The sequence below is a fragment of the Sarcophilus harrisii genome, chromosome 3 (genome assembly GCF_902635505.1).
Source record: "Sarcophilus harrisii chromosome 3, mSarHar1.11, whole genome shotgun sequence".
Taxonomy (NCBI): domain Eukaryota; kingdom Metazoa; phylum Chordata; class Mammalia; order Dasyuromorphia; family Dasyuridae; genus Sarcophilus; species Sarcophilus harrisii.
The window spans coordinates 379,339,142-379,359,439 of NC_045428.1; the positions used below are offsets into that span (position 1 = coordinate 379,339,142).

General features: G+C 34.1%; 1 protein-coding gene across 4 annotated transcripts in view; it reads right to left on the reverse strand.

Annotated features, from left to right (window-relative positions):
* The window catches only part of PMS1 (PMS1 homolog 1, mismatch repair system component), a 106,482-nt gene that overhangs the window by 81,308 nt on the left and 4,876 nt on the right, over window positions 1-20,298 (reverse strand). For all 4 annotated transcript variants that reach the window (XM_023499335.2, XM_031960317.1, XM_003764059.4 and 1 more), the window contains exons 2-3: window positions 14,980-15,128; window positions 13,163-13,345 (exon numbers count right to left, since the gene is read on the reverse strand). In XM_023499335.2, the coding sequence (XP_023355103.1) occupies window positions 13,163-13,345; window positions 14,980-15,111 (315 nt within the window). In that variant the 5' untranslated portion in view covers window positions 15,112-15,128. The remainder of the gene's footprint in view (window positions 1-13,162; window positions 13,346-14,979; window positions 15,129-20,298) is intronic.

Here is a 20,298-nt window from a genome sequence, read left to right on the forward strand (position 1 = left end):
CCCATTTGCAGTTTATATACAAAGTAAATTTTATTGAGTTTTTTAAAAAATAAGCTATATGTAAACATACACAAAATTTTCTAGTACATGTTGAACCACATGCTTCTTTGCATACCAGAGAAAGAATTTTTTATATTCAAGATAACTTTGCATAAATAACATTTATAAATAAGATCAAGGGAAAAAAGAAAAAACTAAAGAAACTATCTTTTCCAAAATGAAAAGGATTACTAAATTGCAACTTCTGACCATGAAAATATAACTGAATTTAGCAGAGGCCATATGATAATTTCCAGTATCAACTTTTTCTTCACTCAGACTCCTTTAGACAAACTGAAAGGGAACAAAATGATCAAATGTAACAGGGAATCTTGATGGAGGATCAGTTAAGGGGTGGAAATTTCAATTCCTAACAGGTCAATTTCATCAGTCAGTGATGATAACTTTCTTACTATTCCTAACACATGATATTACTTATCATCAGGCAGTATTATATACCCAAACTATATAACTACCTGCATCAATATTTAAGCAACTTTTCAAGCTCTTTCTCAAACTACTTTCTAGTATCTCAAAAATCATAAACAAAACTTCTTCCTAAAATTAACTTAAATTGTCCTTAATACAATTCAAATACCTACTAACAAATTCCTCCTCCCAAAAAGAATAGATTGATTCTTATAATTTTGTGGAGGCATTTTATTTTTTTCCAAATGAATTATCCTATGATTGTACCTTTAAAAGGAGCCTTGTATTTATATACTCTCTTTTCCAAAATGCCAAGGTCAACTGAATTCTATTTCTATTCTCCAAAGAGCTAGCCACCTGACACAAGTTGGTATCATAAGCAAAGGATGGCCTGGAACTGAGTTCTAGTACTAACTTTGCCAGTGGCTGGCTAGATGGTCCTGAATAAATGATTACACTATCATCTGTAAGAGAAGAGTGATGATAAGATGAAGATGATGCTAATACTTTGTAAGGTTACATAGTGTCTTTGGTTTAATAAGTTCAAAGCATTTTATAGATCTTAACTCATTCATCCTTTAAACACACTAGCAGATGGCAAATATTTTCCAGTCTAGATGGCATGAAATAACAAAAAGTAAAGTGGGTTCTCTATAGTCTCAGATGAATTAATGCAGCAACAAATAACGGAACCTAATATCTTACTCTTCAAAATAAAAAAAAATTTTTTTTAATTTAAATTTGTATAGTGTCATAAGAATTGAAACATATGGAAAATAATCTAAGACTCAGTCATAGATAATAAAGATATGCACAGATCTATTTTATAATTATAAATTACTGTTACATTAAATATTACAAATTTCAAGAATACAGAGTTCAAATTAACTGTTTTCATACAAAAAAAAAATCAAATCAGGAAGTTATTGTCCAAATTTACTGATATATGTTAAACCATTAAGAGAATATGTCTACACCTGCCATCTAGGGGAGGGGATGTGGGGAAGGAGAAAATTTGGAATAGAAGGTTTTGTAAGCGTCAATATTGAAAAAATTACCATGCATATGTTTTGTAAATAAAGATATAATTTAAAAAAAGAGAGGATGTTGGAATCCTTAAAAAGTGTTAACTCATTAGAGTTGATAGAGACAATAATTATCTAATTTAGTATGGTTCAGTATGATTGATCTGATCTTACAAGGAGATGTTACAGGCCAGAACTTGAAACAAGGTACTAAGTGGAACTAATAGAAACAATGCTTGTGTTCACACCTCTAGAGAGCTCATATAAGCAAAAAGCTCTCAGGGCCAGACACAGAGCACTCTGGGAGGAAGCCCACAAGCCCACTCTCGGAGGTGGAGTCAGATTCATTCCAACTTTCACCTTGGTGCTGGCTGGAGACATTCGGAGTTGAGCTAGAGGCAAAAGACTAGCAATGAGAGGTGATTTCCAAAAACATATTTTAGTGAATTGAGAATGAAAAGACATGAGACCTAGTTCTGATTGTACAACTAATTAGCTGGAATATCTTGAATAAATCCCTTTACCTCTTTGATGCTTTATAAAATGGGATAAATGATAGAGATTTAATTTTTATAAGTATTTGGTGTACTGCACTAGAACTTGGTAAAAGAGGTTGTGAAGAGATACAAAGTTGAAATAATACAATGCTGGCTTTCTTGGGAGTTTATTGTTTAAAAGAATTTAAAAGATAACATAAATATGTGTGTGTATATATATATATATGTATATGTATATATATTGCATATTTACAGTCATACAAATGTAATTTTGGAGCAAAATAATTCAATACCTCAATGATATCTAATATCCTTTCTGTTTATTTTCGTCTTATTTTATTAAACAAAGAGATTTTTCTTAGAAGAGAGAACTTCTAAAATACTCAGATATTTACTTTCATAAGACTATATTACTCTAAAGGCAACCTGAAATATTGCAAAAGTAATGAAATATTGGGAATAGCCTTCAAGAATGAGGAATTCTCTTAAATCAAAGCTATTTGGACAGCCTGTAAGGTAAACGAACAGGGTTTCTGTCTCAGTAATAACCCCAAGTTGGACTATATATGGGCTAAGTATAGAAAATAAAAGAATATAATCTTACACAGATATATGAAATAATTAATTAAATAGAAATGAAAGAGGTGGTGGCAGAGCCAAGATGACAGAAAAAAGGCAGGAACTCACATAAGTTCTCCCAGATTCCCCTCCAAACAAGTTTAAATAATGACTCAAAACAAATCTTGGAGTAGCAGAACTCATAAAAAGGTGGGGTGAAACTATTTTCCAGCTCAAGACAACTTAGAAGGGCAGCAGAAAAAGTTTGTTATGGGGTGAGAAAAGATGAAAACCCAGCACAGTCCACACCAGTGCAGGCTTCATGCCAGCAAACAAACAGAAGGCTTTCAGGGAATCTGAATCAGCTGCAGCAGTGGCTTTTGGGGCTCTTGGTCAGAGGAAGATAAAGGGATTGGGCAGCTGGCTGAAAGATTACAGGGAAATGACTTGGTTACATTGCACATACATAGATCCGGATCACAATCACGGGTCACAATCCCAAGAAGAAGAACACCAGTACACATATATCTCCTTAGATCATACCACCTTGGAAGAACCAAGAACTTAAAGACCCCAACACCTACCCCTGAAAATAGTTATACAAGAAATCTAAAGCTTGGGACAAGGTCTCCTCCAACCTAGGAGAAAAGCCCAAATTTAATGTTAAGTTGTAAGTCAAATAGGTAGAAAAATGAGCAAATAAATAATAAAAGCAACAGACCACAGAAATTTACTACAGTGATGAGGAAGATCAAAACATAAACTCAGAAGAAAACAATTAAACTATTACACGCAAAGCTTCAAGAAAAATACAAACTGATCTCAGATCAATGAAAGAATTCCTGGTAGACCTCAAAAGCTATTTTAAAAATTAAAATAAAAAAGGTAGAGGAAAAACAGGACGAAGAAATGAGCGTGATTCAAGAAAATCATGAAAAAGAGTCAACAACTTAGTAAAGGAAGGACCAAAAATATTGAAGAAAATAATACCTTAAAAAACTGAATAGAAGAAAAGGAAAAAAAAAAAAAAGCACAAAAATTCAATGAAGAGAAAAATGTCTTAAAAAGGAGAATTGGCCAAATATTAAAGGAGGTACAAAAACTCATTGAAGAAAATAATTCCTTAAAAATTAGAATTAGGCTAGGAGAAGATAATCACTCCATGAAACATCATTGCTGCTGTAGTTGTTGGGATATTTTAGTGGGTACATTGTTGCGCTGTTTAATCCTTTTAGTTGTGTCCAATTCTCCATTTGGGGTTTTCTTGGCAAAGCTACTAAAGTGGTTTGCCATTTCTTTCTCTAGTTCATATAGTAGGAACTGAGGCAAATAGGGTTGAGAGACTTACTTGTCCAAAGTCACACAGCTATGAAGTGACTGAGGCTGGAATTTAAACTCAAGTATTCTTGACTCCAAGATCAGTGGTCTATTCATAGCACTACCTACCAGCTGGCCCACGAGACATTAAGAAACAATACGACAAAATGAAAAGAATAAAAAAAGGAAGAAAATGTGAAATTTCATATAGGAAAACAACTGATCTGGAAAACAGATCAAGAAAAGAAAATTTAAGAATTACTGGACTGTCTGAAAGCCATTAAAAAAAAAAAGTTTACACATCACCTTTCAAGAAATGATCAAGGAAAATTGCCCTGATATTTTAGAATCAGAGGACATAATAGGGAAAGAAGCACTTCCTGAAAGAGATCCCCAAAGGAAAACTTAGGAATATTATATCCAAATTCCAGAACTCCCAAGTCAATGAGAAAATGCTGCAAGCAACCAAAAAGAAAAAATTCAAAAATTCAAATATCATAAAGCTATAGTTAGGATAATACAAGATTATTAGTAACTCCTACATTAAAGGATCACAGGGCTTAGAATATGATATTCCAGAGGGGAAAGGATAGCATTACAATCACCTACTTGGCAAAGGGGAAAAAAATGAATATTCAATGAAAGAGGATTTTGAAGCATTTCTGATGAAAAGTTCAGAGTTGAATAGAAAATTTGATTTGCAAACAAGAATCAAGAGGACCATAAAAAGAAGAGCAGAAAAAAAGAAATCATAAGGGATTCAATAAGGTTAAATTGTTTATATTCTTACATGGAAAGATAATTGTTGTTCGTCACTCATTTTCAAAGAAGACCTGATGACATCCCAGATTAATGTCTTGATTTACATATGAGATTTAAGTGAGGCAAAACACAAAGCCTTCAGTCTCACTCTCTTTAAGAGTTATTGAAGTCCAGTTGAAAACAAGATGATTACAATGACCTAGTGTGCAATGAATGACACTTTGGCATCTTAGATATGTGACTGTGTATGATGGAGCTGTAAGATTCTCCATAGCATGTTTCAGCTTCCTTCATGGAATTAGAATAATTGTTCTTATCTGCCCATTCTATTGAGGAAGTCATTAGACACGAGGCGTAGACATCCAAATAACTCACTGATGTGTGTAAACCCCGTAAGTTACTCTCAACCAGAGAAGATTATACTTGTAATTCTTAAGAACTTTCTCAATATTATGGCAGTTAGGAAGAGACACATAGACAAAGGGCACAAGTATGAGGTGAATATGATACAGTAATATCTACAAAATAAAATTAATGAATGAGAAAAAGGAACGCACAGGGAAAAGAGGAAAGAGAAGTAGAAATTGATAATCATCTCACATAAAATAGCTGTGAAAGAACTTTTACAATGGAATGGAAGGTGGAAGGTAGAGTTTGAACCTTATTCTCATCAGAACTGGTTCAAAAAGTGAATAACAGACATATTCAGTTGGCTATAGAAATCTATCTTATCTTATAGAAAAATAGGAGGAGAATGGGGGTAATGGAAAAGAGGAGGTCTGATAGAAGGATAGATGGATTGGGGGAGGCAATAGTCAAAAAGAAGGAAAAAGTAAAAGGGGGGGGAGAGGAAAAGGAGGAGAAAGAAAGAGAGAAAGAGAAAGAGAGAAAGGATAAATTAGACTGGAGGAAGAAAAGTAGGATGGAGAGAAATACACAGTAATCATAATTGTGAAAAAAATTATTATATCAAATTTATGATAAAGTTCTCATTTTTCAAATATATACAGAGTTTAGAAAGATTTGTAAAAAAGAACCATTCCTCAATTGATAAAGTCAATGGATATGAACAGGCAAAAAAAAAAAAAAATAATCAAAGCTATCTACAGGCATGGAAAAAAATGTTCTGAATCACTACTGATTAGAGAAACACTAAAGAAAATAACTCTGAGGTACAAAACGCTTATCAGACTGGCTAATATGACTGAAAAGGAAAATGACAAATACTGGAGGGGATGGAGGAAAACTGAAAAACTAATAATGAAGTAATAAACTGATTCAATCATTCTGAAGAGCAATTTGGAACTTTATTCAAAGGGCGTTATAGCCATACATACCCATTTACCAAACAATACCACTACTAGATCTGTATCCCAAAAAAATATTTTTTAAAGGGAAAAGGACTTATTATATATGCAAAAATATTTATAGCAGCTCTTTTTGTGATGTCAAAAAATTGGAAACTGAAGGCATGGCTCATCAATTGGGGACTGGCTGAATAAATTGTGGTATATGATTGTGATGGAATACTTTGGTGCTATAAGAAATGACAAGTAGGATACACTCAGAACAATCTAGAAAAATAGGCACGAACTGATGATGTACAGTGAAATAAGTAGAAACAGGAACACTGCACACAGTAAAGCAATATTGTGCGATGATCAATTGTAAATGATTTAACTATTTTTGCAATGCAATGATCCAAGACAATTCTAAAGGACTTATGATGAAAAATGTCATCTATCTCTAGAGAAAGAATTGGAATCTGAATGCAGATCAAAGCATACTTTTTTTTATACCTTATTTTTCTTGGAATTTTTTGACCGTGTTTTCTTTCACAATATGTATGACTGCACACGTATAATCTATATGAAATTGTCTTCTCAGTGAAAGTGGGCAGTGAAGGAGGGAGGAAGATAATTTAAAAGAGAGAAATTAAAAAGTAAATGTTTAAAATCATGTTTGTGTTAATTGGAGAAAAATTAAATTTGCCCTAATTCCTCTTCCAGGCTTAGCTCCCTTTTGTATGCTATTTTTCTTCATGCAAATACTTGCTCATTTTTTTTTTGCTGTAGTTCAGTGATGTCTGATTTTACAGGACCACATGGACCAAAGCATGACAATATTGTCCTTGGATTTTTCTTGGCCAAAATAGTAGAATGAGTTGCATTCACTGCTCCAGTGGATCAAGGCAAATAGAAATTAAGTGACTTGCCCACAGTCACAAAACTTCTAAATATGTGAGGCTTCAAGCCTTCCTGACTCCAAGTCCAGCAATCTAATTACTGAGCCACCTGTCTCTGATCTTCACTCTATCACCTTCCAAATGTTCAAACTAATGTATCTTTCCAGTAGTCTCTTAACTCCCTGTTTTTACATTTCAATATTTGTATTCAACTGTGTTGTTTTTATTAGGAATGTGATTAGAATGTCCTCTAAGGACTCACACTAAGGTTCACCTTTGTCCACCCTGAAGGATTTTCTCCTTTAAGTTTTATTGAGTAAGTTATTCTGAATTTTTGTCTTTTGTCCTTTCAAATATTTATATCATTTGTTCATGCTCCTCTACTTGATGAAGATAACAGCAAAATTCTTGATTAACCCCAACTAAGGTTGTTAAGTACTTGAACTTGTTTCACTCTTCTTACAGTATTTCTTTGATCTGGAATCTCTGGATTTTGCCTATGATGTTTATGGGAGTTTTCATTTTGGGCTTCTTTGAGGAGGTAACCTGAGGATTCTTTCTATTTTCTTCTGCTTTTTAATTCTATTATGTCTGAAATGTTTTCTTCTTTCGAAATTTCTTAAAATATGGTATTTAGAATTTTGTGGTAACTCTTTCCTTGACCTGTTTTCTAGAATAATTGTTTCTGAAAGGAGATAACATATATATTCTTCCTTTTCTTTTCTTTTTTTTTTTATTTCTCTTTTGTTTTTATTCTAGTATTTTTGTTGCCTCAAAAACTCACTGCTTTTTCCTTGTCTACCTTAATTTTCAGAAGTCATTTATTTTGGGAAAGTTTTACACAGGAATAAAGCTTGTTATACTTTCCAATTCTTTCTTTTAGAGGTCCCATTTACTTCATAATATCCCTTTTAAAAAAAATCTCTATCTTTTCCAGGAATTTTAGGAGTACTTATTCTTAAGTCATATCTTTATCTAAGATTCAGTGTGCAATTGCTATGATGTTTTTTCTTCTTAGTTCACGTCCTAGGTCTATAAAACTGTTTTATTATCAGTGTGTTTTCCTTACTCATATTATTACCTTTACTAACACATTTTGTATATAGCCTGGCTTTGACTGATCTAATAACTCTTGGATATAACACGGCAGCCACCTTTATGATGACAGATGGGTGTATATGTATATATGTGTGTGACCAAATTATATTGTTTCTGCTGGTCTTCATATCCACCGCTATTAGAGATAGAGATCTCAAACTTGCCTTAATCTTGTAGCTATAGAGCACTGAGCTCTTCAAGGTCTGGTTAGTGTACTGAAAAACTTTCAGAGCCCTTGAAGGTGCAGATTCATCACTACCTTCTTGCTATGTAATTTATCACTTACATAGTTCCTGCTTCTAGGTTCTGAGCAATGTTGATATTTGATTGCCCTGGGGCTTCTTTTCTGAAGCTCTCAGGAGTTACTGCTCCTAAGGACCTTCCTCATTTAGAACTATGATTATTTGTGGATGGTTAACAACATTAGAGATTCTAAGAGGCTGTATTCTGATTCCTGTTTGTGAAGGTCGGAGTCTTCAGGAGAACTTACCACTGGGGTTTCTTCATTATAGACTTCTACGGTAAGAAATTAAGTTCTCTTATTCCTAGTATAGAATGTTGCCATAAGCTCCCAATTCCACTAAAGTCTTTTAAAAAGCCTCCACGTGGGCAGCTAGATGGTGCAGTGGATAGAGTGCCAGCCCTAAAGCCAGGAGGACCTGAGTTCAAATCTAGCATCAGACACTTAATACTTCCTAGCTAGTATGACCCTGGGCAAGTCACGTAATCCAAATGGCTTAGCAAAAAAGAAGGAAAGAAGGAAAAAAAGAAAAAGAAAAAGTCTCTACATGCTGTTTTTTTTTTTCCCTAGCATCTCTAGGAAGACCCACAACCTATTGTCTCCAATCTTTAGGGTGTTGCCCCATGCCAGCATAGATTGGATGAAGATAGTATAGTTTTACCCCCAATTTCTTAATTATTATTTGATCTAATGTTCTTTTTTTAAGTCTTGCTGAATATGCTTGGTATCTGGACTATTCTGTTACTTCTATCATCTTGATTGGAAGTCTCCTTCCAGACCTTCCATCTAACTTGTAGCTTGTTTTTGTTGTTGTTGTTCAGTTGTGTCCAACTCTTAGTGAGCCTATTTGGAGTTTTCTTGGCAGAAATACTAAAGTAGTTTGTCATTTCCTTCCCCAACTCAGTATACACATGAGGAACTGAAGCAAACAAGGTTAAATGACTTGCCCAAGGTTACATTGTCAGTGAGTAGTGGAGGCCAGACTTAAACTTATGAGAAAAAGTCTTCCTGATTCCAAACCTAGTGCTCTAATCACCGTGCTGTCTAGCTGCCAATACTGAGTGATGTAATTTCCTTTTCCAGCTCATTTTACAGACGAGGAAATCAAGACAAACAAGGTTAAGTGACTTACCCAGCTAGTAAGTGTCTGAGGCCAGATTTCAACTCGGGAAGATGAATCTTCCTGACTGCAGGTCCAATGCTCTATCCACTAGTGCCACCTAGTTGCCCAGCTAACACCTCCTAAATCCATTGTCTCCCCAATCAAAATGTAAGCTTCCAATGAGTAAAGTCTGTCTTGTTTTTACTATTTTCAATGCCTTGCATTTAAGTATTTAATTTATGCTCTTCATTCAAAAGCAAGAATGTTAACTGACTTAACAGTGCTTATAATTAACAATCATTTATTAAGCATATACTGTTTTATATACTGTGATAAACTAGAGGTATGAAGAAACAATTGAGTGCAAATATAGCCTCATACACTGACTAGCTGTGTGAGCCTGAGCAAATTACTTAAGCTCAGTGTGCATTAGTTTCCTCAACTGTAAAATGGGGCCAACAATAGTACTTACTTCCCAGGGTGTTATGAGAATCAAATGAGACAATATTTGTAAAGCTCTTAACATAGGATCTGGTACCTAGTATGGCTTTTATAAATGCTTGTTCCCTTCTCATTAACCTGTGACATAGACACAAGGATAGTATATATCCCTGAATAGGTCAAACTTTTCTTATTCCATTTTCTTCTTTGTCAATGGTCATAAACATTCTTCAAAAAAAGGTTCATGTACTCCTTGTTATAGTAAGCATTCAACAAATATGTAATTGATGAAGCAGCAATTGTTTTTCTGAAAAGATTGATTCTAAATACCAACGCTATAAATTGGATAATTTTGATTATTATTAAAAAGGCTTTGAAAAAAAAATCAATGTACCCAAAATTAGAAGGAAAGCAGAAAACTGGGGGAAAATATTTATATCCAAGGATTCTGATCAAAGCTTCATTTCTTTTTTTTTTTTTTTTAATTAAAGCTTTTTATTTTTCAAAACAGTGCCAATTAGGGCAGCTAGGTGGTACAGTGGATAGAATACCACCCCTGAAGTCAGGAGAACCTGAGTTCAAATCTGGCCTCAGACACTTAACACTTCCTAGCTGTGTGACCCTGGGCAAGTCATTTGACTACAATTGCCTCAGCAAACAAATAAACAAAACAGTGGACAATTCTTCAACATTAGCCCTTGCAAAATTCTGTGATCCAATTTCTCCCCCATTTCCCCATGTCCTCCCCTAGATGGCAAGTAGTCCAATATGTTAAATATAGGTGAAATATATATTAAATCTAATATATGTATACATATTTGTACAATTATTGTGCCATACAAGAAAAAAAAGAGAAGCAAAACAAAATGCAAGCAAACAACAAAAAGAGTGAAAATGCTATGTTGTGAACCTCACTCAGTTCCCACAGTCCTCTCTCTGGGTGTAGATGACTCTCTTCATCACTGAACAATTAGAACTGGTTTGAATCATCTCATTGTTGAAGAGAGTCACATCCATCAGAATTGATCATTGTATAGTCTTGTTGTTGCTATGTACAATGATCTCCTGATTCTGCTAATGTCACTTAGCATCAGTTCACTTAAGTCTCTCCAGGCCTCTCTGTATTCATCCTGCTGATCGTTTCTTACTGTACCATAATATTCCATAACATTCATATACCACAATTTACTCAGCCATTCTCCAGCCGATGAACATCCACTCAGTTTCAAGTTTCTAACCACTACAAAAAGGGTTGCCACAAACATTTTTGCCCATGTGGGTTCCTTTGCTTTCTTTAAGATCTCTTTGGAATATAATCCCAGTAGAAACACTGCTGGGTCAAAGGGTATGCACCGTTTGATAACTTTTTGAGCATAGTTCCAAATTGCTCTCCAGAATGGTTGGAATCATTCACAGTTCCACCAACAATGTATTCGAGTCCCAGTTTTCCCACATATCCTCCAACATTCGTCATTATCTTTTTCTGTCATTTTAGCCAATCTGACAGGTGTGTAGTAGTACCTCAGAGCTTTCTTAATTTGCATTTCTCTGATCAATAGTGATTTAGAGCACCTTTTCATATGACTAGAAATAGTTCCAATTTCTTCACCTGAAAATCATCTGTTCATATCCTTTGACCATGTATCATTTGGAAATTGGTCAAGGCTTCATTTCTTAAAAAATATACAAAATTGACTCAAATTTATAATACAAGCCATCCTCCAGTTGATACATAGTCAAAGAATATGAACACACCATTTTCAGATGAAGAAATTAAAGCCATTTCTAGTCATTAAAAAATGATCTAAATCATTGTTGATTAGAGAAATGCACATTAAAACAACTCTGAGATACTACTACACACCTCTCAGATTGCAAGGCCTATCAGACGATAGGAAAAGATGATAAATGCTGGAGGAGATGTGGGAAATCTGGGACATTCATACATTGTTGGTGAAGTTGTGAACTGATTCAACGATTCTGGAGAGCACTTAGAACTATGCTTAAAGAGCTATTAAAGTGTGCATATTCTTTGATCTAGCAGGGTTTATATTGGATCTATATCTCAAAGAAATCATAAAAAAGGGAAAAGGACCCACATGTGCAAAAATGTTTGCAGATGCCCTTTTTGTGATGGCAAGGAACTGGAAACTGAATGTTACGTTCATCAGTTAGTGAATGTCTAAGTTATGGTATATGAATGTAATGCAATACTATTCTCTAAGAAAGGTCAGCAGAATGATTTCAGAGAGACTTACATGAATTGACACTAAGTGAAGTGAATAAAACCAAGAGAACATTGTACACAGCAACAAGAAGATTATGTGATGATCAATTCTGATGGAATTGGCTCTTTTCAACAATGAGGTGATTTGGACCAGTTCCAATAGACTTGTGATAGAGAGAGCCATCTGCATCCAGAGAGAAGATTATGGGGACTGAATGTAGATCACAACATAGTATTTTCACCTTTGTTGTTATGGTTTGTTTTTTTTTTTTCTTTCTCATTTTTTTTCCTTTTTGATATATGTTTAGAAGAATTGCACATGTTTAACCTATATTGGATTACATGCTGTCTACCAAGAGAGGAAGGTGGGAGGAAGGGAGGGAGAAAAATTTGGAATATCAGGTTTCACAAGGATGAATGTTAAATACTATCTTTGCATGCATTTTGAAAATTAAAAAAAAAACAAACTATTATTAAAAATAAATATTAAGGCTGTTATTTTATTAGTAATTGATGCTTTCTTACAAACAATAATAAAATAAACTAAGATAAGACAATATGGTACAATGAAAAGTTCTATTTAAGGCTTCAAAATTTTTAGGAAAGAAAATGTTACAGAATCTTATAACATATTCCACAGTATTTCAACTAATTTAATAACACATTAAGTAAGCCATAGTTATTTATAAGGAAATATCAAAGTTGTCTTTTATTAAAATAATCACTCATTTCTTAATTCTGAAGAGTAAGCTTACTTTAGCTATTCATATTTCAAGTTTACTAAGTGTATAAAAATGCAAATAAAAAGTAATTAAAGTTAGAATCTTACAGGCTTAAACTAAAAAAGAAAGACAGTTATTGTAAGCAGTAAACTTATTATACATAAATTACATCTATTACTTTGTACTCCTAAAGTAAAAAAACAAACAAAAAAACAAACAAACCAAGTATAGTGCTGCCATCTAGCAAACAAACTTATTAATTACTCAGTGGGAGCTCTGGCAGTTCACTCACAGTTTGAGTGAACGCAGACTTAACTGGGATATCAAACAAACAAAAAACAATTGTTTTTTCTAATATTTGTCAATACTAAACCCAAAGGTAAAAGATTATTTGTCAATTTTAAACAAATGAGGGAAAAAAAGGGAGAGATGGGAAGAATCAGGTTTACAAATAAGAAATATACATTCCAGGATATAAAGGATCAAAAAAAAAAATATTAATGAAATTTTTTATCTTACCTCAGCTATACAACAAATTGACCCCAACGCTTCCCCACGAAAACCATAAGTTGTTAAGTTTTCAAGATCTTCATGACTGTTTATTTTTGAAGTATAGTGCTTTATTGCCATCACAGGTGCATCAACAGCTTTGATCCCATCACCATTGTCTCGAACTTCTATTTTATCAAATCCATAATTTTCCTACAAAGGACAAAAAGTTATGAAAAACTATTTAGTTGATTACTTAGCTTCTAATGCAACAAGTACAACAAATATAACTGCAGTGTGTTACATTTTTAAAGGTTAAGTGTGGAGAAATCAAATAACAAATTTCTGTTTTTCGGGTATTTTAAAAATTTATAACAGAAGGGTTACAAATTATACTAAAGGAAATGTTTTCTGAATATTATACCATATAATAATTGCTAGTACTTTAATTTTCTAAACACAATTTATTTTGTATTCAGTACAGTTGTGATAATTATCTTCCCTTCAAAGTATTTTTTGGAAATTATTATCATGGTTTAAAGTTTTAAAAGTTTTCTATGAAGCAAAATCAAAATTATAGGTTTATTTTATCTGTTTTGCTATTGTAAATGTTTGTTACTTTATAAATTTCCTTTTCTTTCTTAATTTAGGAGGGTAGACACTTAAAATGATCAAGAAAGTGGTGTCCTAAAAAATCTGTAAAATGTTGTTTCTTTGTTGAATTAGTATTAGTAGGTATCTTTGACGACGATAGTGGGGGTAGCTGCTGGCACAGTGAACGGATCTTCTGTTTTTAGGAAGACCTCAGTTCAAATCTTATCTCATATATTAGCTGTGGCCGTGGGCAAATCACGACCTGTCTGCCTCAGTTTTCCTGTAAAATAGGGATAATAACAGAACCTATCTCTCTGGGTTATTGTGAGGATTAAAGAAAATAAAAACAGATGCTTAGCATGGCACCTGGCACACAGTAAATACTATGTAAATATTGGCTATTCTTATGATTATAATTAATTATGAAGCCTGAACCTTACAAAAGGAAGTATCTGAGAACTGTGCCACACTGACACTACTGATGCTTTTAGCATAAAGCACTGGGGGGAAGCAATCATGAAGACAATGCCCACTGCTCTAAGATTGTGAGAGAACTACAGAGATTGGGGGATATGGAATAATGTGTTCCAAAGTCCAGAGAGATAGGTTAGGTGAAGAAATGGATAGAGTCAGTCCTACAGTCAGGAAGTCTCCTCTTCCTCAGTTCAATTTTGGCCTCATATGTTTACTAGCTTTGTGACTCTGGCAAAGTCACTTAACTCTGCCCATTTTATCATCTATAAAATGAGCTGTGGTTAACGAAGAGTCAGATACACGTGAAATAACTGAACAACAACAAAATCCTAAAGCACCTCAATTTGATTTGCTAGGACAGCTGGAGAAGAATGTAAGAGAGATTTCATCAGGAGAGACCCAAATAAATATGATGGATCCTCCAATCAGAAAAGATCAATTACAATTTAATGAGATTACAAGACATGAATTTATTCAAAGGACATTTACTGAAAAGGCACACATGAGACTTGGCATCTTGTTGAAAAGAAACAGGGACTCCTTTAATTGGTTTTCAATGACTGGGAACAGTATCTAAAATGACTGAAGACTGGAGTTTTGAAATTCTTCAGCTAAATTAGTGCTGAATGTGAAATAATTCAAGTCTTCTGGACTTGTAGTCTAGACCTTAAACAAGACAGATTTTTGTGTGCAAATAATAATTCATTAGCATGAAAAAAGAAAACGTCCTATTTTGCTCTGGCCTTTCACTGGCTTATTTTCATTGTTAAGAAACTTACCAGCTTAACATCTATATTTGTGGCACCAGCATCCAATGAATTTTCTATTAGTTCTTTTACAACACTGATCACAGAAGTGATCACTTGAGAACTTGAAAGGAGCCGAATAGTAGCTGCAGGCAACTGCTTCATTCTTCTTAAAAGTAGAACTATTTGGGGAAAACATAAGAAATAGTAAGATGATAGCACATCATAAAAAAATAGAGTTTCAAAAACAGGTCCAACTTCTTTTGTGGGTATTTAAATTTTTATGTCTTGAACTCATGAAGTCTAAAGCCAAAAACTTAAGACCCAGACTTGTAAGGGTCAGGTCACATACAAGTGCAAAAAGGAAAGCTTTTGCTTTCAAAGTTCTCAAGCTTTGCCTGAGATCCCAGCTTTTCCTGAGATTCAAGGAAGTGATTTCTGTGAGTCAACAGAGCCAGCCTCATGGGTGGGAACTCTGGCCACATTGAGATCGCATCATTAACGAGAGGTGTCTTCTTCTCTGATTGGCTGTGCATGTAACCTCACAGACCCTATTTAAGCTGTGGGAAGTAGTTCCTCTTTGACCTGGTGTTCAGTGGGAGTCAGCAGGAGGTAAGCTAGGCAGCATGTGAACATGTGAATAAAAGGTCTTGAGCTTGCACATGGCTGTTTTTGAGAGCTCTACCGTGTATCTAAACCGTCATTCCTATAAAATGATAGCCAGAGATCTCTGAAGACCTCACACATAGTAAAGTTTATAAAATTGGTTTAAGCACTGCAAGACAGTGACCAGAGATTTCTCTGAAGGCCTGGAAATTAGGAGAGACTGGCAATAGTGAATGCAGAATGGAACAAGTGTATTCACAAATGTAGTGAATGCCTCGCGTTAACATTCACACAGACTGACCTGCTCCCTTCACCCTCCACAAAATAGCTACTGTTTTGATTTTCCTGTTTTCTATAATAGCATCACGATGTCCTTTGGCACTGAATTATCTTTTATTATTCTTTCCTTCCAGGTTTCCTCTTCATATCCAATTAGTGTCCTCCCATATCTCAAAAACTCTCAGTTTTGAAGATTCTGTATTCATATCTTATACTCTTTCTATTCCTACAGCTATCATAACACATAACATACCATAACACTTTCCAAGGACTCACCTAGTTGACAACATAAGCTTCCCAACTGATCTCCTTGTTTCTCCCTCCTATTATCTGTATTACACATCACCACAAAAGTAATCTTCTTATAAGGCTTTCCTCAATCTAGCCTCAGCCTAAATTCCTACTATTCATCCCTTATCCTTCATTCTAATCAAGCCAAATCCTTAGTTCTAAACAAAACATCTAATTGTAGTTCAGTCATATTTGATAATCTTCCCATCTCCATATTAATACTATCCACAGGGTTGTTGTTGTTTTTTGTCAAAGACTGTCATTTCCTTCTTCAATGAATTAAGGCAAACAGAAGATAAGTGACTTCCACAGGGTCATACAGCTGGTAAGTATCCGAGTCTGAATTTGAACTCAGATCTTCCTAAACCTCTGAGTTATTCTGCTTCCTCTAAGCAATCTTTTTATTACTCCCTACTATGTGTTGAAATATAGCTTTGAAATCTCCTTCTATCATTTCCTACTATGACTGTCCTACCAAACTGTTTTATCTTAAATATTTCCTCTTAGATGTGAATGATTTATCTCCTTCCTTCTATAGCATGTATCCTCTATATCATTTTATTTTATTTTTTTTTTGATATATGCCATTTATTTCCCCAAATGGACTATAGGCTCATTGAGATTAGGGACATAACTTCATATATAAACACACACACACATACATACAATCACCACCACCAAGCAAAGTGCTTTGTCCTTAAGTTTTTAAATCCATATTTTTTGAGTGACTTAAAACTATTGTTTGTTCGTTGTTTTGTTCTTTCTTTTTCCAAAGAGGACCAATGATATTGTAAAATTATGTCTTGATTCATGCATAAATTGAATTTAAGGAAGGGTTACACAGAGGATGTCTTCAAATAGTTGGGAGAGAAAACCCCCTAACTCACCCCTGGGTTTGTGACTGGTCTATTATCCTAAACCATCTCCCAAGACAGTTTTACTGGCTGTGTCCATTATAATGCTCAAGTTTCTTGGAGCTATGGGTGAGTTGAATGCTGGGGGGACACCAAAAGTGGATGAGTAGTCTTAACAAGGGCTTAGCAAACCTTCATACTAGAGGTACTAATCCTCCTTGAACATGTTGATAAGAGGAATAGAAATAGTAAACCACTGGAGTTTATGTAGTAGGGAATTTCATGACTATACCTTATACTTAAAAGAAAATCATTCAGGCACATATGTAGAAATTGATTTATGTGAATACTTGATGCAAGGAGATCAATCAGGAGGATTGAAATAGTCTAGGTGAGAGATGACAAAGAGTTGACCAGGTGAAGGGAGAGAAGTGGGCAAACACAAGAGATACTGTAAAAGTAAAATCACCATAACTTGTGAGGGAATGTGAAGACTTGAAGACTGATAGGAGATTGAGAACCTGGGTGACTAGAAGGAAAGTAATATTCTCAACAGAATCAAGAATAATTTTACTGGAAAGATAATAAGTTCTGTTTTGGACATTTGAGTTTGAGATGACTATGGGGGATCCAGATTAAAATGTCCACAAGCAACTAATGATATGGAATTGGAGGTTGAGCAAAAGACCTGATATTTAGATTTGGGAGTCATTTGCACAAAGATAATTCATGGAAATTGGATACAGTTGACCAGACTAAGGAAAGAGAAAAGTGCCTAGGCAAAACAATATACAAACTCAGAAAAGAGTATAGTAATCAATAATGATTCTGCAAAAGAGACTGGTAAAGAGAAGGTGAATCAAAAAAGAATAATGAAGTCCCTTCTTGTTGGACCTCAATTTTCTAAATTATAAAATGATGGGGGCATATTCTTCAGGAACAGGAACTGCACCTGGGATTTTATTATTTATGGAAATTCCCTCTCCTCAAGAAGATTTTTTTTTAAAACTCAGAGCCTTAAAGAGTTGCCTAGAACATTGAAAATTAAGTGATTAACCCAGGATCCCACAACCAGAGGTCAGATAGGAACCCAAGTTTTCATGGTTATGAGTTCTCAATCCACTGCATTAGAGATTGGCAAACTACAATCCAAGGATCACATCCAACTTACTACTTTTTAGTCGACCAGGAGCAAAGTATGGTTTGTACATTTTAAAAATTATTAGCTCCCAGTTTGCCAATCCCTGCATCACACCATCCTGCCTTTCATTAAGATCCTATTCTATTAGAAATAAAAGTGGTTGTATTGGGATAGAAAGCAAGACTGCTTGGAAGTCTGCAGGAAAATCAAAGTTCAAGTCCCACCTCTGACACATACTAGCTGCATGACCTTGGGCAAATCACTTAACTCTATGGTATCCTGGACAGCTTTAATACTAAATTGCAAAGAAGGTGCAACTAATATTAACAGAAAAAACTTCCTCATTCAATAGTTTCCTATACTAAGAAATCATAGATCCTATCCCTCTATGCAAAAGACATCTAAGGTCTCAGGGTTTTCAGAGTCTGATGCTTTATTGTGACATATCCCACCACTGGCTGTCTCTGTTGCAGAAATGTATTAGCTGTGTGATTTATGGCAAATTATTTTATCTATTTGCCCAGTTTTCTGATTTGGAAAGAGAAATAATAATGGTAGCTGTTGTACAGATCAGATGATTGTACAAGTGCTTTGCAAAAAGCAAATGCTATAAGAATTTTAACTATTTTATTGGACGTAATTCCTTCATATTTGACAACTTTATAGATTTTTAGATATCATCAACATATAATGCCAATGTGTTATAAATGATTTTTATATATGTAAAATAATTTGGAAGCAATTTCAACTAAATTTAAGGTCACCATACCTGGGCTCCCCAAGACTAGGATAGGGCATAGAGGAGAGTCTCTTTCTTTTTCTTTCCCTTTCCTCCTTGACTGCAGGAGGAATATTAGGATGGATGAGTGAAGAGAGAGAGAGAGAGAAAGAAATATATTCAGTTCACTGAAACTTGTTACTTAAGATATGATAGTAAAAACAGTTTTTAGGGGACTTTATTCTAAGCCCACTAAAGGGATATGTAAGTTGTAATCTATTTGTAGAGATAGTGTTAACAGGATTTAATAATTTGGGAACCCTAGAAAAAACAGAAAAGCAATTCTTTTGCAGTATTGGGAGTCAGACTTTTGGAATATCTCTAAGTAAAAAATTACACTTAATCCTTCCCTGATTCACTAAAGAGAAAAGATTTGTGTGAAATAGGAAAACACGCAAAAAACAATTAAGTTTGACTAGAACATCTAATTCGAATTTTGGAAATCTCACAAACTAAAGTTGTCAATTTTAAAATTTTAAAATTTAAAAAAACTTTTTAAACTGGTATGTGTGTTAAAATTTGAAATTTGACTGCAAATTATATCAATCTCCAAAGCACTTTTTCAATAGATTTTGTTCTACCTGAATTTTAAGAATTGCCTTGTTTTCTCCGTTAAAAAAAAGGAAAATTATTTAAGGGAACAGGAAGGGAAACCAAAACCATCCCTGAGAACTTCCAAAGCTACAACAGCTAGGGGAAAGAATAAATTAAACAACTGAAAGAAGGTGGAAAGTTTATTTTATCGGCCTTGCTAATCATGTTTTATAATGTTTTGCAAATGTAATTTAGGGAATTGGGTATTTCCACCTTTGCTTTCAAGTTAAAAGGAGACTGCAGCTAAGATTATTTGGCTATTAATTGTGAAAAGGTTAAGATTGTTAACTGAATTATTTGTAGTTATTGTCATTATGTTAAAACCTAAAATTGGTAACTACTGTATGTAGAAAAAAACAAGGTGAAAGCCTTAAAAGTTTGTCTTAAGTTATGAGGTATGCAGCATTCTTTCTCTTCAGAAACAGCACAACCTTCAGAAGCATTAAAGGGTAGACAGATATGAATAGCAAATTCAGTCCCTTCTCTGGGATATCTGTCAATTTCCCTTAATTTGTAAGCTTGCTAGATTTCTTGAATCCATCCATGTAGGTAAAATGATCAGCCTGAGAAACGACCTTGTTTGGGTTATATAGTTCCCAAACAAGTAATGTGTTTACTGAGAATCTCTAAACTTGTTAATATATAAAAATGATTCCTAATGATTAGTCTTTGTACCAGTATGAGTTTAAACTCAAAAAGAAAATCATGTGAAAGATGTTAAGTTAAATTCCTCATACATATGAGTCCTGACAAACTTTTATTGCTTATTGTTATGTCATGAGAATAAAAATAATCTATCGAGCCCTAAG